General features: G+C 31.9%; 1 protein-coding gene across 1 annotated transcript in view; it reads right to left on the reverse strand.

The window, feature by feature from the left end:
* SI (sucrase-isomaltase) overlaps positions 1-25852 on the reverse strand; it is a 98928-nt gene that overhangs the window by 32047 nt on the left and 41029 nt on the right. Inside the window, exons 16-31 of the mRNA XM_032630533.1 lie at positions 25547-25663; positions 23489-23643; positions 22567-22651; positions 21730-21786; positions 20255-20379; positions 18228-18316; positions 15748-15797; positions 14612-14782; positions 12726-12881; positions 7658-7864; positions 6184-6338; positions 4615-4783; positions 2893-2989; positions 2691-2803; positions 2477-2602; positions 853-981 (exon numbers count right to left, since the gene is read on the reverse strand). Coding sequence (XP_032486424.1) covers positions 853-981; positions 2477-2602; positions 2691-2803; positions 2893-2989; positions 4615-4783; positions 6184-6338; positions 7658-7864; positions 12726-12881; positions 14612-14782; positions 15748-15797; positions 18228-18316; positions 20255-20379; positions 21730-21786; positions 22567-22651; positions 23489-23643; positions 25547-25663 — 2001 coding nt within the window. The remainder of the gene's footprint in view (positions 1-852; positions 982-2476; positions 2603-2690; positions 2804-2892; positions 2990-4614; positions 4784-6183; positions 6339-7657; positions 7865-12725; positions 12882-14611; positions 14783-15747; positions 15798-18227; positions 18317-20254; positions 20380-21729; positions 21787-22566; positions 22652-23488; positions 23644-25546; positions 25664-25852) is intronic.

Below are 25852 nucleotides of genomic sequence, written 5' to 3' on the forward strand. Positions count from 1 at the left end.
TGTTTTTTGCTTTGGTTTTATATATCCATGGGATTTCTGGCTACCTACCTTGCTTTCTGTAAGATATTGATGAAATATTCTTCCCACTGAATCACTAACTTTTTAAAATAAATTATTTATGGCTGGGTTGGGTCTTCGTTGCTGCGCACAGGCTTTCCCTACTTGTGGCATGCGGGGGCTACTCTTTGTTGTGGTGCGCGGGCTTCTCAGTGTGATGGCTTCTATTGTTGCAGAGCACAGGCTCTAGGCATGCGGGCTTCAGTAGTTGTGCCACACATGCTCAGTGTAGTTGTGGCTCACGGGCTCTAGAGCACAGGCTCAGTAGTTGTGGCGCACAGGCTTAGTTGCTCCGTGGCATGCGGGGTCTTCCCGGCCCAGGGCTCAAATCTGTGTCCCCTGCATTAGCAGGCGGATTCTTAACCACTGTGCCACCAGGGAAGCCCCTGAATCACTAATTTGAAGGAAAAATTTTAAACATGACAAGCATAAGAAGCAGTCCCAGAGAATAAGTTGAGAATTGTATAGGAATAGAAAATCCATCATCACTTTTTGATAGTGTCTGTAAATTGAGACCAGTCTGTAGCTTGGCTGATTACTAGAAAACAAACTGCCTTTGATTCCCAGCTTTATTTAGTCTTAAATCTCTAAGGATACACCTAAGAATGAAGGTAGCCTGTGGCAGCCATGTAAATGAAATGAAGTGTTAAAGGAAGAAATATTTAGATTTGGGAGTACAATCCAAAATTATATACTTCATATTTTGAAACACCTTTTCCTTCCTCGTTCAGGAGAGAAATCTTAACAAAACTAAGATAATAAGGCTCAGATAGAATATAAAATATAAACACTGACCAGGACAACAATGTATCTCATCCCCTCACTTCTTATTTTGTCAACAAACTGAGGAAGGTCACGGAATTCTTCATCAATCGTAAAGTCTAGTTGCCTTTCCATGTAATCAATGTCTGTGTATTGAACATCCTGAAAGATGTAAGAATTTTAGTGGGGTAAGATTCAATAGAGGGAGTTTGTCACATTCTGTTATACTTATGAAAATAATAGCAATATGAAAGTTTCAATTCCTAAGAGAATTAATCAAGTAATGTAATGTTCAAGAAATAAAAGTAGCATGTATAGATGCAAAATATTCTAAGAGCAAGTTCGTGTTAGTGCTCTGTTTTGTTAACAGTTCATTAAATAGTAATTTTGATTTAGAAGTACAAATTCTTTCAAATCAGTATCTTTTGTTATATAATTTCCAAAGGAAATAGGAAGACACAGGGGTAAAGGACTTATGAGGTTATGAAATTATATTAAATGGCAATTTGGAATTTTGTACAATATATAGAAATAGGTATTGCTCTATTTCTGGAAACACAAAGCAAATATGGGATAATTTCAAATAATTCTAATATTGCCAAAGGGGAAGAAAGAATTATTAGTGAATCCATCAATAATTATAAAATTATTCTTTTATTATCCACCAAAGTCACTTTTGAAATAACAGCCCAAGCTTAAATAAGCAAAATATTGTTTACAAGTAGGTATTTACTAATATATTTAAAGTAATAAATGCTTTATGAAATCTTTAATTTAGGCCTAAATAACATTTTAAAACATTATTTTCTGTTAATAGACAATTTCTTCTTCTAGGTGTTATAAAAATATGGCTAGCATAGTAGACCTAATAATGAAAAAATCTCCTTTTTTAAAACATTTTTTTCACTTGCGTATTGCTACATCGTCAACCTAAACAATTAGTTTCCCTACAATAATGTATTCAGGAACCATATATTGGATTCTACTATAGGTACTGATGTCTTATAAATAAGGTCCTTCTTACTCTTCTTAGAATGAGTTCTTATATACAAAGCATTCTAGATTTCAATGTTTAGATGTTACCAGGAGGATCCCTGAGATTCCTTACTCTTCCTAAAAAGTAAAAATCACAGGAAGTGATTATTTCTGGATACTTAAGAATATTTAGTTTCCCAAACACTGAAGGAAGAAGATATTCTGCAAGCCCACTAATTCTGTATTCTAATATGACAACCATTGTCTATTCCATGGCAAAAATAATTGTTTCACCTCGAATTCTTTTTCTGTAATTTGTCACATTAGTTGATGAAATAGGTTCCTATGGACTCTTACTCTCATTTAATGAGAAGAGAAGAAATGTGTCTGACTACCTACGAGACCCAAAGCTTCTGAGAGAAAAGCAAGTGCACAGTGACTTGTTTAGTACAACACACAGTCATGGAACACGTGAGAAAGAAGGAAAAGGAATGGTATTATCCCTTTATGTTATCCATCTGATAAAGACTACTAATAAGATCTCATATCCAATTCATTTGGTGCTACTAACCAGCACTGATTTTTGCCAAATGCTTAAAATAATTTTAAAGTATATGTGTTTATTTCATTCTGATTTTATAGATGACATATTTAACACCGTTTTAAAAATTGATATACATACATAGGGGATCTGAGCAGCCACCATGTCATTATATACTTCTTTAACTTGTGAAGTATTTCTATACCCATAAAGACATAACTGGAATCCCAAAGCCCAATAAGGTGGCATGACTGGTTGGCCGATTACCTTTGAAAAAAAAAAATTATTTGTGAACAAAGAGAATGACTTTATATTATTAAAAAACTTTATATTTTTTTAAAATGTGCAATCATACTCCATGGTATTGCTTTGTTGCGACTTCTGGAGATGGGCCCAAAAACATATAAAAGTCCAAGATTCCTCCAATTATGCGATATGTTAGAGCGGGAGTTGGTTGAAATGTAACATCTGGAAGTCCAAAATATGATTACATTTTAATCTGTTATTATTTTATTAAAGTCACATAAAATATGTTAAACTAAAAAAAATTGTTTTACCCATTGCATTGCTGTTAAGTAAGAGAACTCCATGAGCATGGCTCTCATCTTCCAGAGCCATGTAATAGGGATGAAATCCATAGGAATTAAGTTTATACTAAAATTAAAAAAAAAACCATAATATATATTTAAATAATAATAGAATGTGAATTTTGTAAATGTAATATTTAAATTCACTCTACGATTGAACATAGTAATTTAAATGTTCCTTCATTGCACACATAAACTATGATTGAATTAAACACATTTTTTTAGAAAATAATTTATTATTTGAAGCATTACTGCATTAGAGAATGTGAATGAATATACAAATGTGTAACACTCACAAATACTGCCACATTAACTTATGTAAAAAACCATTGGGTTTAGAATAGTTGAGTTTCTTTTCACAGGTTATGTGTCTTAATTTATTTATAAATTTGTACTACTATTTTAATAATAGAATGTTCTATAAATGATTAAACTGATCAAAGTACTCAAACTCCTTAAGTACTTAATGTGATAATATTTAAGTTTATATAATATTTTGATAATATTTTAAACAATAATATGTTGTTTATATACAAAGCATTTAATTTCATTTTCAGCTAGATCTTTTCATTTTTCAGAATAGAAAATCTATACTCAGGGTCATGAAATATCTTGTCAACGTTACAAAGCTTACAAGTTGATGATCCCTAATCAAATTGATATCATTGACACACACTGAATCTCAGTAACTGATTAGTATGTGAAAGAAATTTTATATATTGAGAATCAAGGTTATATTAACCTAATAATGCCAATACTAATGTTGAAGGGTTTTTTTTTTTGGCCCCACCACAGGGCATGTGGGATCTTACTTCCCAGACCAGGGATTAAACCCATGTCCTGCAGTAGGAGCGTGGAGTCTTAACCACTGGGCTGCCAGGGAAGTCCCTGAAGGATTTTAAAGAGGTAAATTTTGGAAGAACATATTCTTTCAAGTGGAATAAATGAAAAACAGCCTTTATAAGTCTGAACTATAGTGATACAAATAAAAGTTGTATGAGCACCTAACAATAAAAAGCAGTTATGACATTATACACATTTATAATCTCATACTAAATATATCCTTTAAGTTCACATCACATGTGAAAATGGAAATGAGCTAGTATTTTTATTAAAATGTATTTTCCATTATATGTTTAGAATAATTATAGTTTATATCAATTGTGCAATGTATTAAATACTCATGAAATGTACACCATTAATAAGACAAAACATTGGAAAAGTGATATGAACATATAAAAACATTTTCTAAAACTGTAACTTGCAATATAACCTCATAAAAATGCACAACTGCAGCTTAGGGTAACAAAGGAAAAAGCATCAAATCTTTATCTAAGGAGTAGAAAAAAATTTCAAGGAGAAGCCAGTCATTTTCTAAAAGCTGAAAGTAAACATGTATTTGACAGGGAATTCTGAATCTGAATTTTCTTTCTATGCAGTTGAGAGGTTAAGGAATTGGGTCACAACCTCACTTCTCACTGTAGTCAATGATGTTATCCATTTGATCCTCTACTTTCACCTGTAATTTATGGTGACTTTTCATTTGTTTTTCAGAAAATCACTCTAGCAGCTCTTGGGATCTCTAGCCCCCTTTCATTGCTTCAATATTTAAGTACAGGCCTACAGAGAAGTGGCTGGGATCTGAATCATGGTCTTAGTTGCCACTTGGGGTGGTCAAATATTGGTACCTACACCAGGTGGTTGGTCTCTTGTGAACATTCCCCAAGTATGCCAGTTCAGATCTCGCTTAAATGCTGTGTGCTCCATTTCCCCAAAACCATATATATATTCTGATGGTAGGCGTGTAGATATTTGAATGAACTGGTTGTTAAAAGCAAATCCAGGAAGGCGAGAATCCCAACTGAAAACAAAAGAAAACAATTTTATTCCTGTATACACATACAAATAGTATCACAAATAATAATGGTAATTCTTTCTTAGGTGTTATAAAACTCAATTGTATTTTTCTCTATAGGCCTATCATACCCAGATACAAATGGAAATAGATAATTTTTCCAATACATTTTTTTGGCTAAGTTAAGGAATATCTAAAATGTGTTTCATATATTCATAATCATATTATGGCTACATGCTTATCTTTAGACATATATTGCTTTTTAAAATAAAATTAATATAAAGTTATCAGTAATATATGACCTAGAAGTAATATATGTCCTAGGAGTTGAGAGTCCTTTATTATCCTGTTCCCTTGAGATAATCAGTAAATTTTTACTACATATAGAATAAAAAGAAATCAATATCAAAATAAACTATAAGGTATAATGGATATTTTAATTCTAAACTCTATTACTATTCCCAATCATTTTCTTCTTCTTTTGTTTTGTATTTATAAAACCATGTGTTTATGAAGAAATCCAGAAGAAACGTGTTACAGAGAATGTCATTTGCAAGAAGAAGATAAAAGAAGAAGAAAAGAAAGTTGGCAGAGAAAGGAAACATAAGTATTAAAAAGAATTTGAGACATATTCAAATTTTTATATTAATGATTTTAGAAAAGTATTTACTAAAGAATAATGCTTCCTGAAAAACAATAAATAATGCCTCTGCATCAGGAATTTTCTACAAAATCATTTTGCTTCTTATCCTTTGGAACAAAACTATTATCATAACAACAAAATTTTAAAATTTTAAAACAATATAAACATAATTTTCTTCATTATTTGTATCCATACTGACAATACCTGAACACATCGTGACAGCATCTTGTAAAGGATAGCAGGGCAAGCTTAAATTACATAGAAGTATCTTTTAATACACTGTAGTTTGTAGAGCTTTTTACCAAAAAAAGGTAATATTTTAAAGTTTATATTTATTCATTAGACATAAAATCCTATCTATATGTGTATATCTTAATTTCTTTTCATCAATTCCTGACAAACATGGTATTAACTTTATCAAATTCCAGGACCAAAAAACTCCAATTTCAATAGTTCTAATAAAATATTTACATAACACATTTCCAACTACTTATTTTGACAACACTCATCATGCTTTTCAATAGGAGTTTTGGTTTTGGTTCTCAACTTGATTAGAAGAATGGGTCTGATATTTAATAATGAAATTCATCACATCCAAAGTGTAAATAAAATTTTACACCAACTGTTAATGATTTGCTGACTTTAGTTTTTAAATGTTAATATAAGCCAAATTATTTAATACATACACCTAAAACCACTTTTGGTGTGATGACATGCTAGCACAGTGAAAATATCCTTCATATCAAATAATTGAATCACTTACATAATTCTTCCTGTGCTTCTCCTTCGAATCTGGATGCCAAAAGGATTTTCCTTGATTTCAACATCATAAAGTCTATTTTCATAAGTACTTGTCGGTGTAGCTGGAATGTTTAATGGTACTGGAACTTCATATCTCTTATTTTGGGGGTCATAAATCTATTACAGAGAGATAATGAAAACAGACATGTTTAGTTCTTATTGCCAACATATTAGGTACATGTAATTAACTAATTTAAATAATGGTTCAAACAAGAATATTTAGAATTCTTATCATAATTCCTAATTTTGTATCCATGGCCCATATATCTATATAGAATTCCATACACATACATAGATATGTAATGGACTCAAATTATGTACTGTATTTTACCTGTTTTAATGTTTTATAATTCATTTTTCCACACAATGAGAAATCTTCAGAAAGAGAACTTTAAAGCTAAATATTCATTTATATGCATACACAAAATTATTTATCACTTCATGGTTAGACAAAGTTGTTTCAATATTTTTGCCTTATATATGATCTTACAATGAATATTAATGCTAATTTATCTTCATTCATGTCTTTATTTCCTCAGTACATTACTTATAAGTGATAATATTAGGTCAGAGTATTCTAACATTTGTAGGATCCTTGATAAACTATTGGTAAACTGTTTTCCAGAATTAGTGTACTAATTAATATTCTCACTAAAATGTGTAGTCTAATACTGTTATATGTTAAACTAAAAAGCATTTATTTCTCAAACCGCCATTTATTTCCTTGCTGATGAGGATAAACCATTTTCTACACAATTATTCAAATTTAGCTTTCCCATTCTTTGTATTTGCCTTTAGTTCCTTTTATTTTTAATGAGTATAATTACTTTAATATTTTATTCCAAATTTTATTTCTTCTTCTGTTAAATGTCTGCTTGTGAGGTCTTAATATTTTTCTTGATTGTATGAGTTGAAATTGCTTTCCATTTGTCATATATGAGTCTGTACTATTTTTAATAGTTTTCTTAATGGATTCCCTTGGAGCTGTTAAGTAAAAAATAATTGCTAAGTGTAACTATTGAAAGAAATTATCTCTTTTGTATTTCTTATTGCATTGGCCAGAAAATTCAGATCACTGTTTAAAAAGAAATAATGGAAACAGTAAGCATCCTATTGTGTTTATTTTTTTCTGTTTTGTTTATTTTAATGGGACAACCAACATTGTCCAATTCTAAGTGATTTATCAAGAATTTAAATAACTAAAAAAATCACCACTATATGTTTAATTATTCACAAAGCTAGCAAAAACAAAAAATTTTATTTACTGTTCATCTAACTATGAGCTCTGTAGGAAAAAAAAAAAGCTTTATAGAATTAAAATGTCATCAACTCAGTTAATAATCCTTAGTATTACATGAAAAATCCAAGCACCAAATCTATTTAAAATCTGCCTTGAGAGATGAATCATGCATTGAGATAGTTTATATTAAACATACCTTAAACTGCAGCATATCATCTTTATGATATTTCACCTCCACATGAAGAGTTGGGATGGGATCAGAAGGTAGCTTTATTTGAGCTTTTACAGTATTCAGCTGGAGGTCAGCTGTTATAGCCACTGATGAGTAATGAGTTGACTGGACTAAGTAAGAGTTGTCTTCTTTAGGAAAGTAACACTCAGGTGCTTTGGATCCTAAAGGAGCCTAAAAACAAGACAAGTTCATTGTCAGAAATTGTAAGCATTGTAATATTTTAAAAAATAATAAGGTAGACATGTTAATCACATGTTGTATGATTTACAAATGTTATTGTTTAATACTAAAATGAAATTGCAGTCATAGCACAAAATATCTATTAGGTAACATGACATACCATGTACTAAAATGTTTAGAATATTTATATTTTGACTCTAAAGATAGACAGGTAGAGCAGAACAATCAAATGTCATAGTTTTTCAATTCAGAATATAGATGATTGTGTTGTCTCTGAACATAATTAAGTATATTACTCATAACTTTTGATCCCAAGCTTGTTTTTACACTTCTTATTGATTACTGCCTTTTTTTGTGTGTAAAATGACTCTACAATAATCCTCAGAGTGGCATGAATATAAAGTTCTTTTCTTTTACTTATAATCAAAGTATATTATTCTTTATTTCATGACTGGTATTTCTATTGGTTAATTACATCCTTACCAGTATTATAATAGGAACTGCGGCCAAAGATCAGGGCTAATTGGTCTTTCTTATTAAATTAATATATTGTTGGAAGAAGCAATGTGCCCATCTATATTTCCCAGTCTCTTTTGAGGAAGTTGTATGTGACACCCCCCTGCCAAATCTCCTTAAAAGAAAAGGATATAAGCTGATTAAATTAGGATAGCCTTTGCTCTTCCACCTTCCAGGCCTGGAATGCTGCATATGTAATTGTATAATAAAACTTTGTGGATGAAAGACAAATGATAAATAGGGAACACTGACAACATTTAGATACCAGAATATTAGGCCTGGGATTTTTTCTGTAATAGAAAAATAAATCCTGTCTTGTTTAACCAAATCAGATTTTAGGTCTCTGATACTTCAGCTTCAGGCAATCCTTAACTGATAGGAATACTTCAGTATTCATTCCAAAGGCATGGAATCGAGTGCCAATGGAACCAGGAAAATGATCGACTTTAGAAAGTCTGTATATGTCTGCTTCATAGCTATCTTTCTGCCCAGTATCACTTTCCCTTTATCATTTTATGTTTTCTCATTTATCTTTCTTGGTAGTTTATCAGCATTGTTATTTTTTGTAGTTAGGATGAAAATAATCTTGTGATTTAATTTATGGAAACTGTATAAATCCCATCTAAAACACCCCCTTTCATATAATCTCAATCCCTATGTCCCTCACTTGCTTTCTTACACTCAGTTGCAAAACAACAATGCTGGGAAAAAAACCTATCCTCTACATTCTCAGTGCCTACAACTGTGTGGCTGAATGGCTTGAAAAATGCACACAATCATGTAGACTGCTCTCCCTTTATATAATCATAAAAGTTAGAGTGGGTCCAAAAGATCAATCATACTATATTTGCCTAGTTCACTCACTATCACAATGCCCTGAAAAACATTTTCCTTTTTTCTCCCGTCACAAAAACCCTCCCTATTCTCATCATCTCCTAATGATTTTCGTTAGTATTTTAGTATGGAAAAGAAAGCAATTGGGAGAAAAATCAGAACGAAACGCCACAACTACCCACCCACCTCTTTACCTCCTGTTACAAAATATGTATGGTCTACACTTCTACCTAAGGTGAACCATTTCATTTGTGCACCCAATCCCACGCCTCCTTGCCAATGAAGACATTTCTCCTGCAATTCTCAATTCTCTGTCCTGCATCACTAATATTCTACTTATTATTGGTTATTCTCAATGGCATAAACCAATTTGATTTCTCCCATCTTAAAAGAAACTGTCACCTCACTCATTTCTCTAATTACTGCTCTATTTTTTTATGCTTTCCTTAGAGCAAAATATAAAAGGTTCACCATATTCACTATCTCTAATTTGTCTCTTCATTCTTACTGGAATCTCATTCTCACTCTGACCAGGCTTTAACTCCCAGCACTCCATCAGTATTTCTCTTGTAATAGTTACCAAAGACTTCCACGCTGCCAAATCCATACTTCAGTTTCTAGTTCTTATTTTACTGATTTATAAGTATAATTTGCACAGTTGATAATTTTCTCTGTCTTGAAATGCCTTGTTCACTTGGCTGACAGGAAGAAACATTTTCTTTGTTTTCAACGTACTTCTTTTACAATTTGTTCTCAGTCTCTTTTCTGGTTCCTTACCATTTCCCTGAGTCTAAATGTTGGATGATTCAGGGTTTAGTTTTTGACCTTTTCCCTTTTCTATTCAAGCTCATTCCTGTGATGATGTCCTCTCATCACATGATTTTAAACACTGTATATATGCTGACTCTAAATTTTAGATCTTACCAATGATATAAAATTTTCAGTTTCATCAGTTTACATCTCACAGTTGGAAAACTGCACTTGGATTTGTACTGAGTACCTCAATCTTAATTTGTCTAAATCTTAACTCTTTCCCTCCATGTTCGTTTCCGCACAGTTTTGTCAATCTTTGTCACTATCAACTTTCTTTTTTCCAGCTGTTTAAACCAAAAACTTGAAGTCATTTTTACTCTTCTCTCATATTCTATATCCAATCAAGGAACAACACATTTTGGCTTTATCTTAAAAATATGCAGAAAAGTCAAACACTTATTACTAATTCTACCATTACCACTGTGGCTCAATCTACCAATATTTTATTTTGATTACTGTAACAGCCTCTTTCCTGGTCTCCCTGCCTTATTCTTCTAACAGTCTGTTCTCAACACAGAAGCCATTATGGTCCTATTAAGATGGAAATTTAATTTTCTCATTCATCTTTTCAAAACTCTCCAGAAGTATTCTATCTCAGAGTAAAAATCTTAATCTTAAAAATGGTCTAAGTAATTGATCTACATTATTTGTTCCCATATGTCTATAATTTCATCTTCTGCTGTTCTTCCATTCACTCATTCTGTTTCAGACACGATGGCCTCCTTGCTGTTTGTGGACTATACCAGGTACATTCTTACTTCAGATGCACTTCAGGTTGATGTATTTTCTTTATGGAATATTATTCCTTCCTTTCTTTCTTTCAACTCTTTTAACAAATGCCACCTTCTCAAAGAAACCTTCTGTGCACAATCATTAAAGTAACACCACTGTCATTCTCTGCCCCCCCCTTCTCCTTTTCTGCTTTATTGTTCTCCATAATACTTATCTAACATAAAACATAATTTTTTAGGTTATCTATTTGTTTTCCCACACTAGAATATAAGCTCTATCAGGGAAGAGGGTTTTGTTTATTTTCTTCATCTAGAACAGTGCCTAGAACATAGTAGTTCTCAAGTATTTGTTAAATGAATCAATGAATAAACAGGATGGTCTAAAGAAACATAAATTTTCTAAATCATCATATTTAATGGACTTCTAATGTTAAAGCTTCACTTGTTTGACTTAAAAATCTATAAGGTGTTGAATAGTAATAGTAATGGGAAAAATAAAGGTTTCACATTTTCTTATTAGAAGTTATTGGAGCTTTAGTACCCATCACTTATATTCATTTTTTTAACTTTTATATTGGAGTATAGTTGATTAACAAGGTTGTGTTAGTTTCAGTTGATAATGAGAGTAAGTGACCACACACTGAATGCAATGGAGAATGGGTATGGATTTGAATGAAGAGTTGGAATTTAAAAAAAAGATTTTGGAGGCATATTGAAAAGATACTTCACTATTTGTCTTTTATTGATTTCATTATCATTTCTCCTCCTCACTTCTTTTCTTCAATTCTTCCATAAACTTTCCTAATGGTAAAGATTATGCTACTTCATCAAGCAATGGAGAGGAATGAGGGCCATTTCTCTGGTGGCAGAGATTCTATATATTCCCTCATATAAGTGCAGACATTTCTGGGAAGTTGCTGGCAGATGTGTCTAGACTCTTCTCAGTGTTATAACACATGCATTTAATTTATTGATTATATGAAATAATTTCTTTTTTTGCTGACAAAACCCAATGATGTAACCAAAAGTTCAGAATTTGAAAAATAAAATGAGTGTACCAAGAGGGGACTTTTCCCATATCCCTTTCTGTAAAAACGTCAATGACTATCAATGACCATCATTGTTGTTGAAAATTTTTTTCTTTTAATTAATTAATTTTATTTATTTATTTTTGGCTGAATTGGATCTTTGTTGCTGTGTGTGGGCTTTCTCTAGTTGCGGCGAGCGGGGGCTACTCTTCCTTGTGGTGCACAGGCTTCTCATTGTGGTGGCCTCTCCTGTTGAGAGCACAGGATCTAGGTGCGCAGGCCCCAGTAGTTGTGGCATGCAGGCTCAGTAGTTGTGGCTCACAGACTCTAGAGCGCAGGATCAGCAGTTGTGGCGCACGGGCCTAGCTACTCCACGGCACATGGGATCTTCCCGGGCCAGAGCTTGAACCCATGTGCCCTGCATTGGCAGGCGGATTCCTAACTGCCTGCACCAACAGGGAAGCCCTGTTCTTGAAAGTTTGACCAAAATTACTGGCAGAAATTGTCACCTCTTAGTGGAACAGATACAGCCCATCAATCAATTTCAGAAATTTTAATAACTTGAGACAATGCTTTTGAAAGACTACTCCCTACTGGCATAATACCTTGCTCAATTAAGCTAGTCAGCCACAACTAACATCTAACAAAGTGCAACAAATAGAGTTCTAGTTTATTAAATAAAGTAACACTATCCAAAATGCCTGGAAAGCAACTTACACATCCATTTAGTCTGGCTTTTACTAAATTATGTCTTTGGAGAATTAATTAAGATAAAGATAAATTATCTATTAGAAGTCCTAATTTCAAATTCCAAATGCTTCTCTAGCGGAATTTAGTTTATATGCTGTAGAATTAAAATTATAATATATACGGTTTACTTTGAAACGTTTATGTGAAAGCCTTATCATGAATAATTAAAATTCTTATTACCGTTTCCCATAAGCAGCCACGTTCTTCACAGTGTTGTTTAGTTGCAATGTCTGCATCTGGATAACAAGTAAACTTTTCAGCTTCCAAGAAAGTTTGATTCCATTGAACAGTAAAGTTTCTTCCAAGGTTAAACATGAGATTGTAAATTAGTAGATTCTTTGAAGAGAAAGAAAACATTAAAATATTTCTGACCACTGGACAATTTAATAATACTTAACATTTTTAAAACGCAGCAACCCCACAGCAATTCTTCAAATCAAATCATTAATAATTTTAATATAATACTAAAAGAATAGAAAAGAAAAAACATGGCATGCCACTGAAATAGCTAGAATCTCAAGACAGTTCTCAAAACTATGAGAAATTATAGAATACTGATGAAAAACATTATCTTTAAATCCAGATGTGTTCAATTCTCAGTTCTGATACTTAACGCTCATGAATCTGGGGAAATTATCTACTCTGTTTTATCTTCAATTTCCTCCTCCTGTAAAATGGGGATAATGAATAAATGATCTGTGAAATTTAAAACACCTGGCATTATGCTTGGGGCATACCAGGTATGAAATAAATAGTAGTACCCTCAATGAAGAAAAAGGGAAGAAAATGTTGACCACTTTGATTGATTTGGAGGCTCCCAGAGTCAGAGGAGGGGAATATTATTTATTTATTTTCCTAATTTTATCCACTGCTTATAATATTTGAGGGACAAGTTAGAGAGGAGATAACATGGTATTATGCAAAAAGAAAAAAAAGTGAAAGGATAGTGTCCAAGAACAGGAGAATTAGAAAGATGTATCTATAAGTGTCTTTGTAAATCTTTACATTAGCATAAAAATAGAAACAGATATAAACTGGGATTGTAAAAACATATAATAAAACAATTTTGTATTATGCCCACTTGATAACCTTTGTTAGAGTCATAAAGTTCTAAATAAGCCTGTATTATTTTTTGATTAGTTCTTATAGTCCTAGGAATATATACATTATAGTATACTTACTAATAAAAATAATTAACCAATACATATCTTTATGGAAATTCCTAAGTGAAAAACTGGGCCAGAGGACTTAGAAGCTAGACAAAAATACTCTAAGAAAATGTCCTACATCTCAATTTAGAATTTATGCTAACATTACTAATATTTAGGAATACAGGAATGGTAGAAAAGTAAATGCCAATAAAAATCACTCCCATGTTTTAAATTATTTTTGTCTAATATTTTAAATAATTAATTTTTTACCTGAAGCAACATTATGATTAAATATGACATTTTACATATGAGGAAGCTGAGATAATGAGAGATTAATTTATTGTGTTTAAATTCACAGACTGCAGGGCTGCAATTTGAGCCCAATTCTATTACTCCTTTTCCCTCTCTAGTACACTTGTTAAACAAGGCAAGAACGAGGATAAGAAAGGGACTACTTGAAGGGGAGACTGTGAACAAAAATTTGAAAGAGAAGTACAAGATATATTGAGGACAAAGGGAGTTCATGAAAGGAGAAGTAGAGAGAATTGAAGAAATGGATTCAATCATTACCTTAAGAAGTCTTAAATGAGAAGGTAAAACTTTTAGATTCTTTATGGTATGCAGTAGGTAAGAGTTCAGGGTAGGAGAATGGTATCAAAAAAATATTAGAAAGGCATACATAAGTGATACACAAGATAAAATTAAATAGAGAGGGAGAAGTAGTATCAGTTCACCTTAAGGTTGATATCTCAACATAAATTGAGATAACCTAAAATGGAATATTGCCAGCAAAAGGAAAAGAAAAGAAAGATATGTAATGAAGAAAAAAATATCACAAAACCAAGAACCTGAATGGTTATATAATGTTAAATATGAGAGTATGTGATAACTAAAATATTTTAAGATTGTATTTACCTGGTTGGAAGTATCATAAGTGAAATTGTAGTGAGCTCTCATTGGTTGATTACCTTCCATCACTGAAACTTCTGTAACAGTGTCTATCAACCCAAGGATTTTTATAGTCTCAAATGCTAAAGTGGTTCCTTCCTGGTATGACGAATGTGTGCATATAACATCTAATTTGTCCTGAAAAATGTATATAATATTATACATCAAGTAGAAGGTCATTGGATACAAATTAGAAATAACAAGTGTATTTATACTGATTAAATCTTACAGTTCTAAAAATGTATAAACTATAGTTTTTACTAAATAAAAATAATTAACCAATACATACTTTAATGAAAATTGCTAAGTGAAAAACTCTAGACAAGACAGCTTAGGAATTAGCCAAAATTCTAAGAAAATGTTCTATATCTCACATAATTTAGAATTTATTTATGCTGATAATACTAATAAATTAGTATTATTTAGTATTAAATTATAGCATTATTTGGTATTTAATAATATAGTATAATAAGAAAAGAACCAATCATCTATCCCTCCATTCCCAACAGCTCTTCACATCAAAGTACCCTATATAAATACACTTATTAGTAACTCTTTAAAATTGTCTTTTATACATGCTCTAAAATTATTTTCAGAGATAAATTATGCATGATGCAAATCATGTATATTCCTTCTCATTCTCTTCATTGGTGAAGAATAAATTATCTTTGGCAAAAAAGAATATATGAAGAAATCTAACTTCTACAAAAAGCATTGCTACTAATTATTCAAAATTTAATCTTGTGCATAGCTTTTTCATTTTCACCCCAAATCCATGACAGTCACTGCTGTGATTGGTATATTAAAACATTTTCAAATATGTTGAGATTATTTTCCCAGGACATATTGCTTAAACCAGACATAGTGCTACAAGAAGTCTGAAGACTTCTGTGCATCAATTTCATCAACAGAAACTCATCTATTACATTGAAATATAAAAATTTAAGGTAATTCATATATAATTTAATCATTTAAATTGAACAATTTATTTTGTTTCTTTCCACTGATTTCTGGAGAGAAATGTAACATCATTCCACGAAAAGGCACAATCTAGACATTAACAAGGTATTATATTTAGCTATGTGTTCAAGGAGAATGCTTACATTAGAAACTGAAAATGTATATAAAATGTAGTTGCCATTTTGGATGGTATCTGAAATAGTGAAAAAAAAAAGTTATCAGATCAAAATGTAATGTTAAATTCTGTTTTATTTTTACAGTTAGACAACACAGGGAATTTTTTTAAAATAGATATTATTTATTAGTGAAGCAAATTAAACAGATTATTCTTTTAAATTAAGGTTCTTAATTATCTTTAAATGAAACTATTTTGGTAGTTTATTTTCCCAGGAAGTAAAGGTAGTGAATGCATCTTTGCCCAGTTTGATTTTTCAAGGACTGCTAAAATAGTTCTGGAAATTCAGAGAGCACAAAACTTGTATTAAAATATATATAATTATAACTATTTTTTGAATGATATTTTATCTCTTTTTAGTAAACTGTGGAACATTCAGTTTATTTTGGGAAGCCATGGCACACCACAATTTTGGTTCGCATCTTTCAGTGTGTTTTTTCATTATTTGAAGAATGAGTGAATGTGGAGACATTAAAGTTTCAAATAAACTTTAATGAGAAAAATTGAAGAAAGCAATTATTTTCTGCATCATATATGTAACAATGTAACATAACTTTTTATCAACATGTTTCTTTAAGAGAGAACTAAAGATTATAACTAAAATAATTAGGAAGAAAGAGTGGAAAATATAAAGGGAATACTAGGATTTATATACAATACTTTGAATAACATTAACTTACTTAAAATTTTAATCCTAGGAAATAAAAATAGAATCAGAACCCAAACTGAAGGTCATTTTATTGTCTTGTGTTTGATTGATTATTCAGAAAATTTTGATTTTAACTTTTTAACACACTTCAGTATATAGATATCATATTAAATGTCTGATTAAATCATAACTCCATATTTTTAACCATTTTATATGAAGTAAATTATCAATATAATTTTTTGCAAGTAGAAAAAAGGAATGAATTTGGAAATATTTATATAATCTGAGAAATGAGAATAACCTTAAAATCTGGTTCCACATGCTACCAATAGAGGTATTATCTCAACAACATTCTTTACCTGATGATTATGAAACAATTAATTTCTGCTGCAATCCTCTCTTACAGAATTTCTATGTAGTAAATGCTTTGAATCTATTCTCAGGGCAGAGCTCACCCTAGTGTGTTTGACTCTAAGGTATTTGAGAAAGAGGGAGAAGGCTGGTGTGCTGGCGTAGAATGAGAAATGGAGAATGGTAGGGCACAGTGTGTGTGCATGCATGTGTGTGCGTGTGTGTGTAAAATGTGCAGGACATAGTGAATGCTCTAGGTCTTGGTAAAGACTGTGGCTCTTAATTGAATAAAATGGAGAATTGATAGAGGGTTTTGAGCAGAAGTGTAATGATTTGAATCATCTTTTAAAGGAATCACTCTATCTGCTGGTTGGTAAATAGAATGTAAAAAAGGGGGATTGACAAGAGCTATTGACCTAGAGACCAGTTAGGGAGCTATTGCAGTAATTAAAATGAAAAGTAGTGATGATAATGGTGGAGTTTATGAGAGAACCAAGATCAAGGTGGAACCAAGAGAAATTCCTAGGTTGTGACAGACAAGAGTGAACTCTAAAGTTTTTGGCATCTTGCAGAGATGAAATTACCATCAACTGACAAGAGGAAGACAATATATCTGGTGGAGCAGATATATTGTGGTAATCTACATATTCATAGGAGATAAGACTTAAAAAAGAACAGAATTTTTTTCATAGATTCCATATTTTCAAAATTGTACGAGAGCACACCAATACATAGGCTATTTCTTGGAGTTAATTTAGAGATATTTGGATGTTTCATATACTATAGACAAAGGCATATAGGGCATTCTTTAATATATCTGAAAAGTAGTGAGCTATGATAGAAGGTAAACTATAATTTTTTATACGTACATATATAAAACACATACCTAAAAAAACATATATATATACTTTTTCAGATTCTTGTCCATTATAGTTTATTAAAAGATATTGAATATAGTTCCCTGTGCTATACATTAGGTCCTTGTTTATCTATTTATGTATATAGTATTGTGTATTTGTTAACCCCAAACTCCCAATTTATCCCTCCCCAGCTACATTAATTAACTAAAGCCTTAATATTGGTTTTCTTTTACAGTAATAAAACTTTAGTTTTAACCACTATAATCATATAAGATAGTTGAAAATAGGATGCAAGTTATACATCTGTGAATTTATTAACTATTTTAATTTTTATACAGTAATCTAATAAGATATTTATATTTGTCAAAGACTTTTTATGATAAAACAAAAGATAAAAACAAATATTGTAATTAAATATATATAATTTAAATACCAATGTTAAATTTCATAAAGTAACAAAATCTTAAGATAGATATAAAACAGCAATTAAAAATTAAAACTTGTGATATTTTTGTTTAATTTTATAATAAAGGCAAAACTTCCCATCATTAAAATGAACATTTAAAAGCATATCACTTTGAAACTTACCTTTAGTCTCTCCATCATCCCAGAAAAAGTCTCCTTTTGCTTTGTTATCTTCATCTAAAGCAACTATAAGTCCTAGAGGGTTATTTCGGCTGTTAAGTAAGTTTGGGTGCATATATGATTAAAAATAAATGTATAGTGAAATATAAATAAATCCATTTCAACATAAGGGACTTGTAGGAGTTCTGCATTCACATGAGAACACTGATATTAATAAAATTCATGTCTATACTTATTAGTAATTTATCAATGAGAAAAATAATTCATATGCTTAGAAAATAAATGAAAGGAATAAATACAATACGAAGTGCTTCCCTGGTGGCACAGTGGTTAAGAATCTGCTTGCCAATGCAGAGGACACAGTTTCGAGCCCTGGTCTGGGAAGATCCCACATTCCAGGAGGCAACAAAGCCTGTGCACCACAAATACTGAGTCGGCTCTCTAGAGCCTGTGAGCCACAACTACTGAGCCCACGTGCCACAACTACTGAAGCATGTGCGCGTAGAGCCTGTGCTCCAAAACAAAAGAAGCCACTGCAATGAGAAGCCCATGCACCACAATGAAGAGTAGCCCCCACCCACGCTCGCTGCACCTAGAGAAAGCCCACGCACAGCAACTGAAGACCCAACGCAGCCAAAAATTAATTAATTAATTAAATTAATTAAAAAATATACAATATGGAATTTCTTGGGGGCCAAGACACCATCAAAATTGAAACGGTATAAAAATATTTCAATTCAAACAACAAAATTAAATATATCTTATGATTGCTCAATTCAACATGTATTTGCCACATACACATTAACCCTAAATTGCAGTGTACCAAGGTTACAAAACAATGAAAAGCACTATAAAATAAAATTTTAAATGCTAAGTGGAATCTCTAATAGTCTTACAAATGAAGCTAATTCTATCATGTGAAATGAAACATGATGAATATTTTTTTATTTATATATTGCTATAGGTTTTTAAACTTAAAATGAGGCTATACAGTCCAGGTAATTGCTCTATACAGAATACATTCCTTCCAACATGCACTCATCAAAGTGTATGTTTCTCTTGTTCAATACAGCTCTAGAGTATAACCAATTATTCTGAGAACATTGTCATGAAACAGTTACAATATGAAAGTGATCAATTCTAGAAAACAAAAATAATTAAGTTACTAACACACATCCATTCACTTATTAATTTGTTCCTTCAACAAATATTTAGAGAAAATCAGGAGCCTATTCCATAATAGGCTGACACTATTATTGGTTTGGGGACTAAAGCAGTGAAAAGTCAAGTCTCTGCCTTCATGGAGTTTATAGTCTGGGGGAGTAGACACACTACATACAAGAAAAAGTAAAAATATAATTCCAGATATTCTTAATGTTATGAAGAAAATACAGCAGAGTAGGGAATAGATATCTATTGGGGTGTTGTAGAATATGGGGAAATGCATAGATTCAATATGACACATTCTGTCCATGTACCCAGAATGAATGTTGCAAGATAAAGCACCAGAATTTTCAAGTTTCTGCTATTTTTCTAAATAGTTCTCAAATTTATTCTTACTGAACAACTTAGCTTCTATCTTGTTCTTTACTTAACAAAAATATCTACCTCATTTATTAAATTAAAACGTTTTAGCTGAAAGAAAAACATTGTGACATTTATGTATTGAAAATCCAAATATGTAACAACTGACACTTTAATCAATTATATAACTTATTTAATACTTCATTTTTTATTAAGAATCAGCAATTGACTTTAATTATACATATTCTTTAGAGAATGTCAGTACATTTTGGCATAGGAAATAAATTTCTAATCTATGCTTATTTTTTAAATCAAGAAGTTTGTAGTAATATACATAATTTGATTCTTCTTTTTATAACCATGATGGTTATATGTAAGAAGTCCTTACGTATATCAAATATCTTCTGGTGAAAAAACGAAATATCCATATTTGATTCTTAATAAAAATGTGAAACATTAAAACTTGAATTATATTTCAGATTTCAGTTAATGCCTTTTCATTTTACCTTGCTGTTGTAGTTACAGCAGGCTGTTGAATGGGGATAATGTAACCTCCTCTAAGATGTAATCCTATTTTGTCTGCTGGAAGATACATATCAACACGTTGTCCTTTCCATGGTCTTTTTGCACCCTAATATTTGGAAGATAAAAATATTTTTTTCATTATTGTAAAGAATTTAAACCCTATTTTACAAGAATTACACATAGAAATAATTCTTACTATGAGAAATTCGCGTCATCTTAGTGAATATTAACATGTCATTTTCTAACTTTTAAAGAAAACTCTTTTTCAGTTTACTGATGAAAGCTGGGTAAAAGTAAGTTTGGTTTCACAAAAAAAATCAACATAGAGAAATCCATTTCCCTTCTACAATAATTAACAATATTCTTAATTAGCACTATTTTTTTATTCTTTGTTTTGGTTTAAAGTTAACCATACCTCTAGAAAGAATTTTTAAAAAATCATTTCTTATAAAAATAAAGGGTTTGGGCTTCCCTGGTGGCACAGTGGTTGAGAGTCCACCTGCTGAGGCAGGGGACACAGGTTAGTGCCCCGGTCCGGGAAGATCCCACATGCCGCGGAGCGGCTGGGCCCGTGAGCCACGGCCGCTGAGCCTGCGCATCCGGAGCCTGTGCTCCGCAATGGGAGAGGCCACAACAGTGAGAGGCCCGTGTACTGCAAAAAAATAAAAAAATAAAAATAAAGGGTCTGCTTAGCAAATATAAGTGCATTACAAAATACTTTCCTTTAAAATAAATATTCTCAGAAGGTCCTGGTCAATTAAAAAAAATAGGTCGTGTGTATGAATCCTGCTACGCTGCCTTTTCAAGATTGAGATGAAAATCTTTCCCAAACATTAAAATATACATTATAGGGCTTCCCTGGTGGCGCAGTGGTTGAGAGTCCGCCTGCCGATGCAGGGGACACGGGTTCGTGCCCCGGTCTGGGAGGATCCCACATGCCGCGGAGCGGCTGGGCCCGTGAGCCATGGCCGCTGAGCCTGCGCGTCCGGAGCCTGTCCTCCGCAACGGGAGAGGCCACAACAGTGAGAGGCCCGCGTAACGCATAAAAAAAAAAAAAAAAAAAAATATATACATTATAAAAACAAATGTTTAAGATTAGCTTAATACTCAATTCTTCTGGCCATAAGATGAATATGTAAAATAGGGAAATTATTAAAATAAGTTACTACTCCTTAAAATTACTCTTGACCTTTTATTTCCACAATTTAAAATGGATAACTCTACACTAAAGAATATAACTTCATATTAATCACATGCAACAAAACATATACTTGCTCACATGCAACAAAATGTATAGCTGCACAGACTTCCACATTATTAAAATTTGGAATTATTATTTTTTGTAATAATAACAGAACTACTGAAAAAAAGATATGCTGTGTGTTTGGAGTTGTTTCCATGTACAGATGTTGAACAATATGTACTTGTGATCTATTATTATATTAAGGTTACTTACAGTTTCAAAATCATACCAAGTAGCATTAGGGATGTATGCACTCACTGTATCCGCTCCCTAAAATAAACAAGATAATTTATGTATAGATATATATAGATATATATATATTATTTCAATATGTAATGGAAGAGAATCACATCAAATGTTAAGTTGGATTTTCATAGTGAAGCGAAAAGAAACTTCCTTTGTATTGTTATACTCCAATATTTTCTATATATAGTAATCAAAAGGCTATTTTACTAGCTTTAGATATTATAATGTAAAATATTCCTAAAGCAAAGATGAAATGAATTTAAGTGGCAACTAAAATAATGGATACATGCATTTGTATTGCTGTAAGCTACATGGTAATTGTGAGTGTGAACACATTCATTTCCGTATATTTCCATGGCATATAGACTTTTAAATAACAGATAAAAAACATATAACTCATTCAACTATTTTTCAACATTTTCATATGATCCACTGGTTTTCAAGTTCACCTTTATTTACAATATAGCAAAATTTCAATGTCTATGTCTACTTGAATGAGAATTCCTTGTTATTACTATAAGATTTGATTTGATGTCATAAATAAAACTTTCCTTTTCAGAAGAATACTAATTTTATACAACTTTTTTCTCCCCAGTACATATTATATATTTGAACAGCATAAATCTACTTAATATATTTATAATTTTTCACAATTTCTTCTGCATTTTAGAATTCAATTTAACACTTATCAGGTTGAAGCAGTCTATTGAGTAACATTTATTACCCAGATGTTTTGTAATTTAGTGTGGATTTGATTATACAAAGTTTCCATTAAAATATAAATTTATTAAAATTGTATCCTACCTGTTTCAAGACAGGGGTAATAAGTAATGAGGGGCCCCATAAGAATTGAGTGTCCTCAACCCAGCTATTAGTATCTTCATAAAACCTAAGAACAATGACAATATTTACAATACAAAGATAAAAAATAAGTTTATCCAAATTCTTCATTTGGTTTATGTTTTAAGTTTCTCCCTGGGAATAATTATTGTCTTTAATTTTACTTATTTGATATGTCATTTTGAATCTATAGTTATTACATCCTTATGGTTCATCTGACACTCAAAAAAAGAAGGTAGAAAGGAAGGGAGAAGGGAGAGCGGGAGAGAGGAAATTCGTTCATTTGGGACTCAAAAAAATCCATCAAATATGATAAGGCTCCTTTTTATCTGTAATAAACAACTATTCTGTTTAATTCATTTTTCTCCTGTGAGATAGGTCCATAAAGTACCAGAAATATTTCATATTCTACTTTCCTCCTTTTAGACTTTTTTCTTTATAAACTCCCATTTTGACTTGGATTTGAAAGGATCTTTAGTCATTTCTTGAGGAAAGTCCCTGCCTTGGTCAATAAGTACAAAGACAAGCACAATTCATTGTTTTGTAACTATACTATACACTATCTATAATTAGTTGATTTTCACAATATATATATGATTATGTTTTCAGTATTCTATATTTAATATTGCTTATTGATATTTCTCAAATTATTCCACATATCTTTTTCCTTTTAAGTTCTATGCAGTTCTCACATTTCTAGATTAATCTTGTCCAATTCACCAAATGAATTATATTTACTACTATCATTCCACAGTTAATCAACTTATTTACATAAGTGTAAGAAAAAGCAGTAGAATCTACTTGACATCTTGATTTACCCCTATTAATTTTTCATATGTCTGAATATAATTTGAAAGATACTGAAATTCTTGAACACAGTACTCACTCATGAAGAACTGGCCTTGCTACTGTTTCTCCAAACATATGGGCTTTATAAAATAGAGTATAGAGGAAAGGTAACAAGGTATAGCGAATATTCAAATAGTGCCTTGATGAATTAACCAAAAGAGAATTCGGTCCAAAAAATGCTGGATCCTGATGCTGTGGCATAAACAGAGGAATTGAAATAAGAAAGTTAAAACATGAATGAAAATTAAAATAGAAGCATTAAATGTATTTTTGAAAACCAAAATGTATACATTTTACCTTGTTTGTAAAAAGTTGAGATTACTCCTATTTCATTATCAAAGGATATGAATTTCTAACTTTTATGTTTTCATTTGGATATATATATATTAATTAAAATTTATTTTAAAGTGGACATTTCCCTTTTAAATATACATACTTAGAGAAGATGGAAACTATTTTAACAAAGCATTCTTCTCCTCTATTATTTGTGGTAGATTGAATTATTGGTCCCAATTTTCATGCTTCCTTGTACCCTCAACTTTTGCTATGTGACTTTGCACCTACCTCTAGCAGTGGATTGTACTTCCCCACCACTTGGCTTTGTGCTCAGCTATATGACATACTCTGGCCAATGGAGTCTTACTACATGTGATACCTTCAAGTAAGGGCTGGAAATGTGCTTGCCTGAGGACTTGCTGCCTTGTGCCTTGCCATTGCTATTAGAACAATAAGCCCAAATGGTCTGCTAGCCAAGGGATACAGGGAACAGAGCTGCCTGGCCAGCCTATAGGCTTGAAACTTGAAGGACAGCCTCCTTGCTGAGCCCAAGCTAGATTAGCTGACTCTCTCAGCCAAGGTGTAATGATGTGAGCAAACCTGCTTAGATTTCCTGCTATGGGTAACAAAATTAACTGAGGGAACCAGCTACTGCTTCCCTAGATTCATCATCATATTTACCACAAAGCCACATTTCCCTTTGGCTGCTCCCAGGAAATCAATGAGCAAGGTAGGACTACGATTCAGGCCCATTCCAGGGAGATACAGGGGTCTCCCAGTGGTCAACTTTACCTTGAGGACTCCCTACTGGACTGTAATTTCCTTAGAACTGGGCTGTAGTATATAACTCTCCCTATCAAACCTTCTTTGCCTTCATCTTCACCTGGTTCAGACCTGAATTGTGATCTGAAGGCTCTCTCCACTTTCTCCTGCTTCCTCTCCTTTATCCACCACAAGTGCTTCACCAATAAATCTCTAACAGGTCTAATTGTCTCTTGGCATCTGCTTTTTGGAGGACAGAGATAAACACAAATTATAATGTAATTCATATCAGGATCTCCCATGAATGCAAACTTCTTGAAGCATCACTTAGGTAGATTAGGAAGTGACGAATATCCAATTTATATCTTTTACTTCTGTACTATCACGCTTCCTTCCAGGCTGAGCTCTGAGTAGTTGTCCCTCTTCTCAAAGAGAATTAAGCCCCAGTGTGTGCACAGTGAATACTTTTTAACCAACATGTACTTAATTGGCTTAATGCTTTCACCTAATTTCCTCATTCCCTTTGAGAAATATACCTATGAGAGCTCACTGCATGCTGAATGCTCAGTTTAGATGCATGTTTTAAAAGCGTTAGTTTTATTTTCTCCCCACCTGTCATTACAGTTTTACCTATTACAGAAAGACTATGGCCTCAAACTGCTTTCCAAGTATCTTTAATTTCTTGTGTATCTTTAATGAAAGAAAAACTGGAAATCCTTAATAGTATATTATATTTTTATGAAAGTTACCTGAATTTATATTGTTAGAATGTAAGAATCCAGACTCAAAAAGCTTTGCCCTTAACTTAAAATATTGTGATTTAACACATGTGGATATGCTTTAGGCGTAAATAAAATATTTTTGCTATGACTATGTCTCATGATTTCCTTATTTGATCATATTTATATACACAAAATATTTATAGACCTTGAGAAGAGGACTTCCAACTCTTCTTTATGAATTATATTACAAACTTTCAGACCAGATCATCTATAGATATAAATTTAAGTTTAAAATTATGTTTTATTTTGAAACATGGAGAACAAGAGGCATTTACCTCATATCCATCAGCATTATGGTTTCTGGAAAATGGATAAAAAGCCCCAAGTTGCATCCACCTTCTGCAAAGCTCTTCTGTGGTCTCAGCCACAAATCCACAGATATCTGCTCCAACCTAAATAACATATATATCTATTATTTACAGTGTAAGGATTCTCAGATTTGCCCAGAGCATCACATTTTATGCCTCAGCTGATTAATTTGCACTAACAATCTTTTTGTTTTACTGTCTTCATATACTCTTCCTTGGCCAAGTTTATTTTCCATTTTTGCCACATTACTTGCCACTAATTGAATGTATAAA

Source organism: Phocoena sinus, chromosome 4, assembly GCF_008692025.1.
Source record: "Phocoena sinus isolate mPhoSin1 chromosome 4, mPhoSin1.pri, whole genome shotgun sequence".
Taxonomy (NCBI): Eukaryota; Metazoa; Chordata; class Mammalia; order Artiodactyla; family Phocoenidae; genus Phocoena; species Phocoena sinus.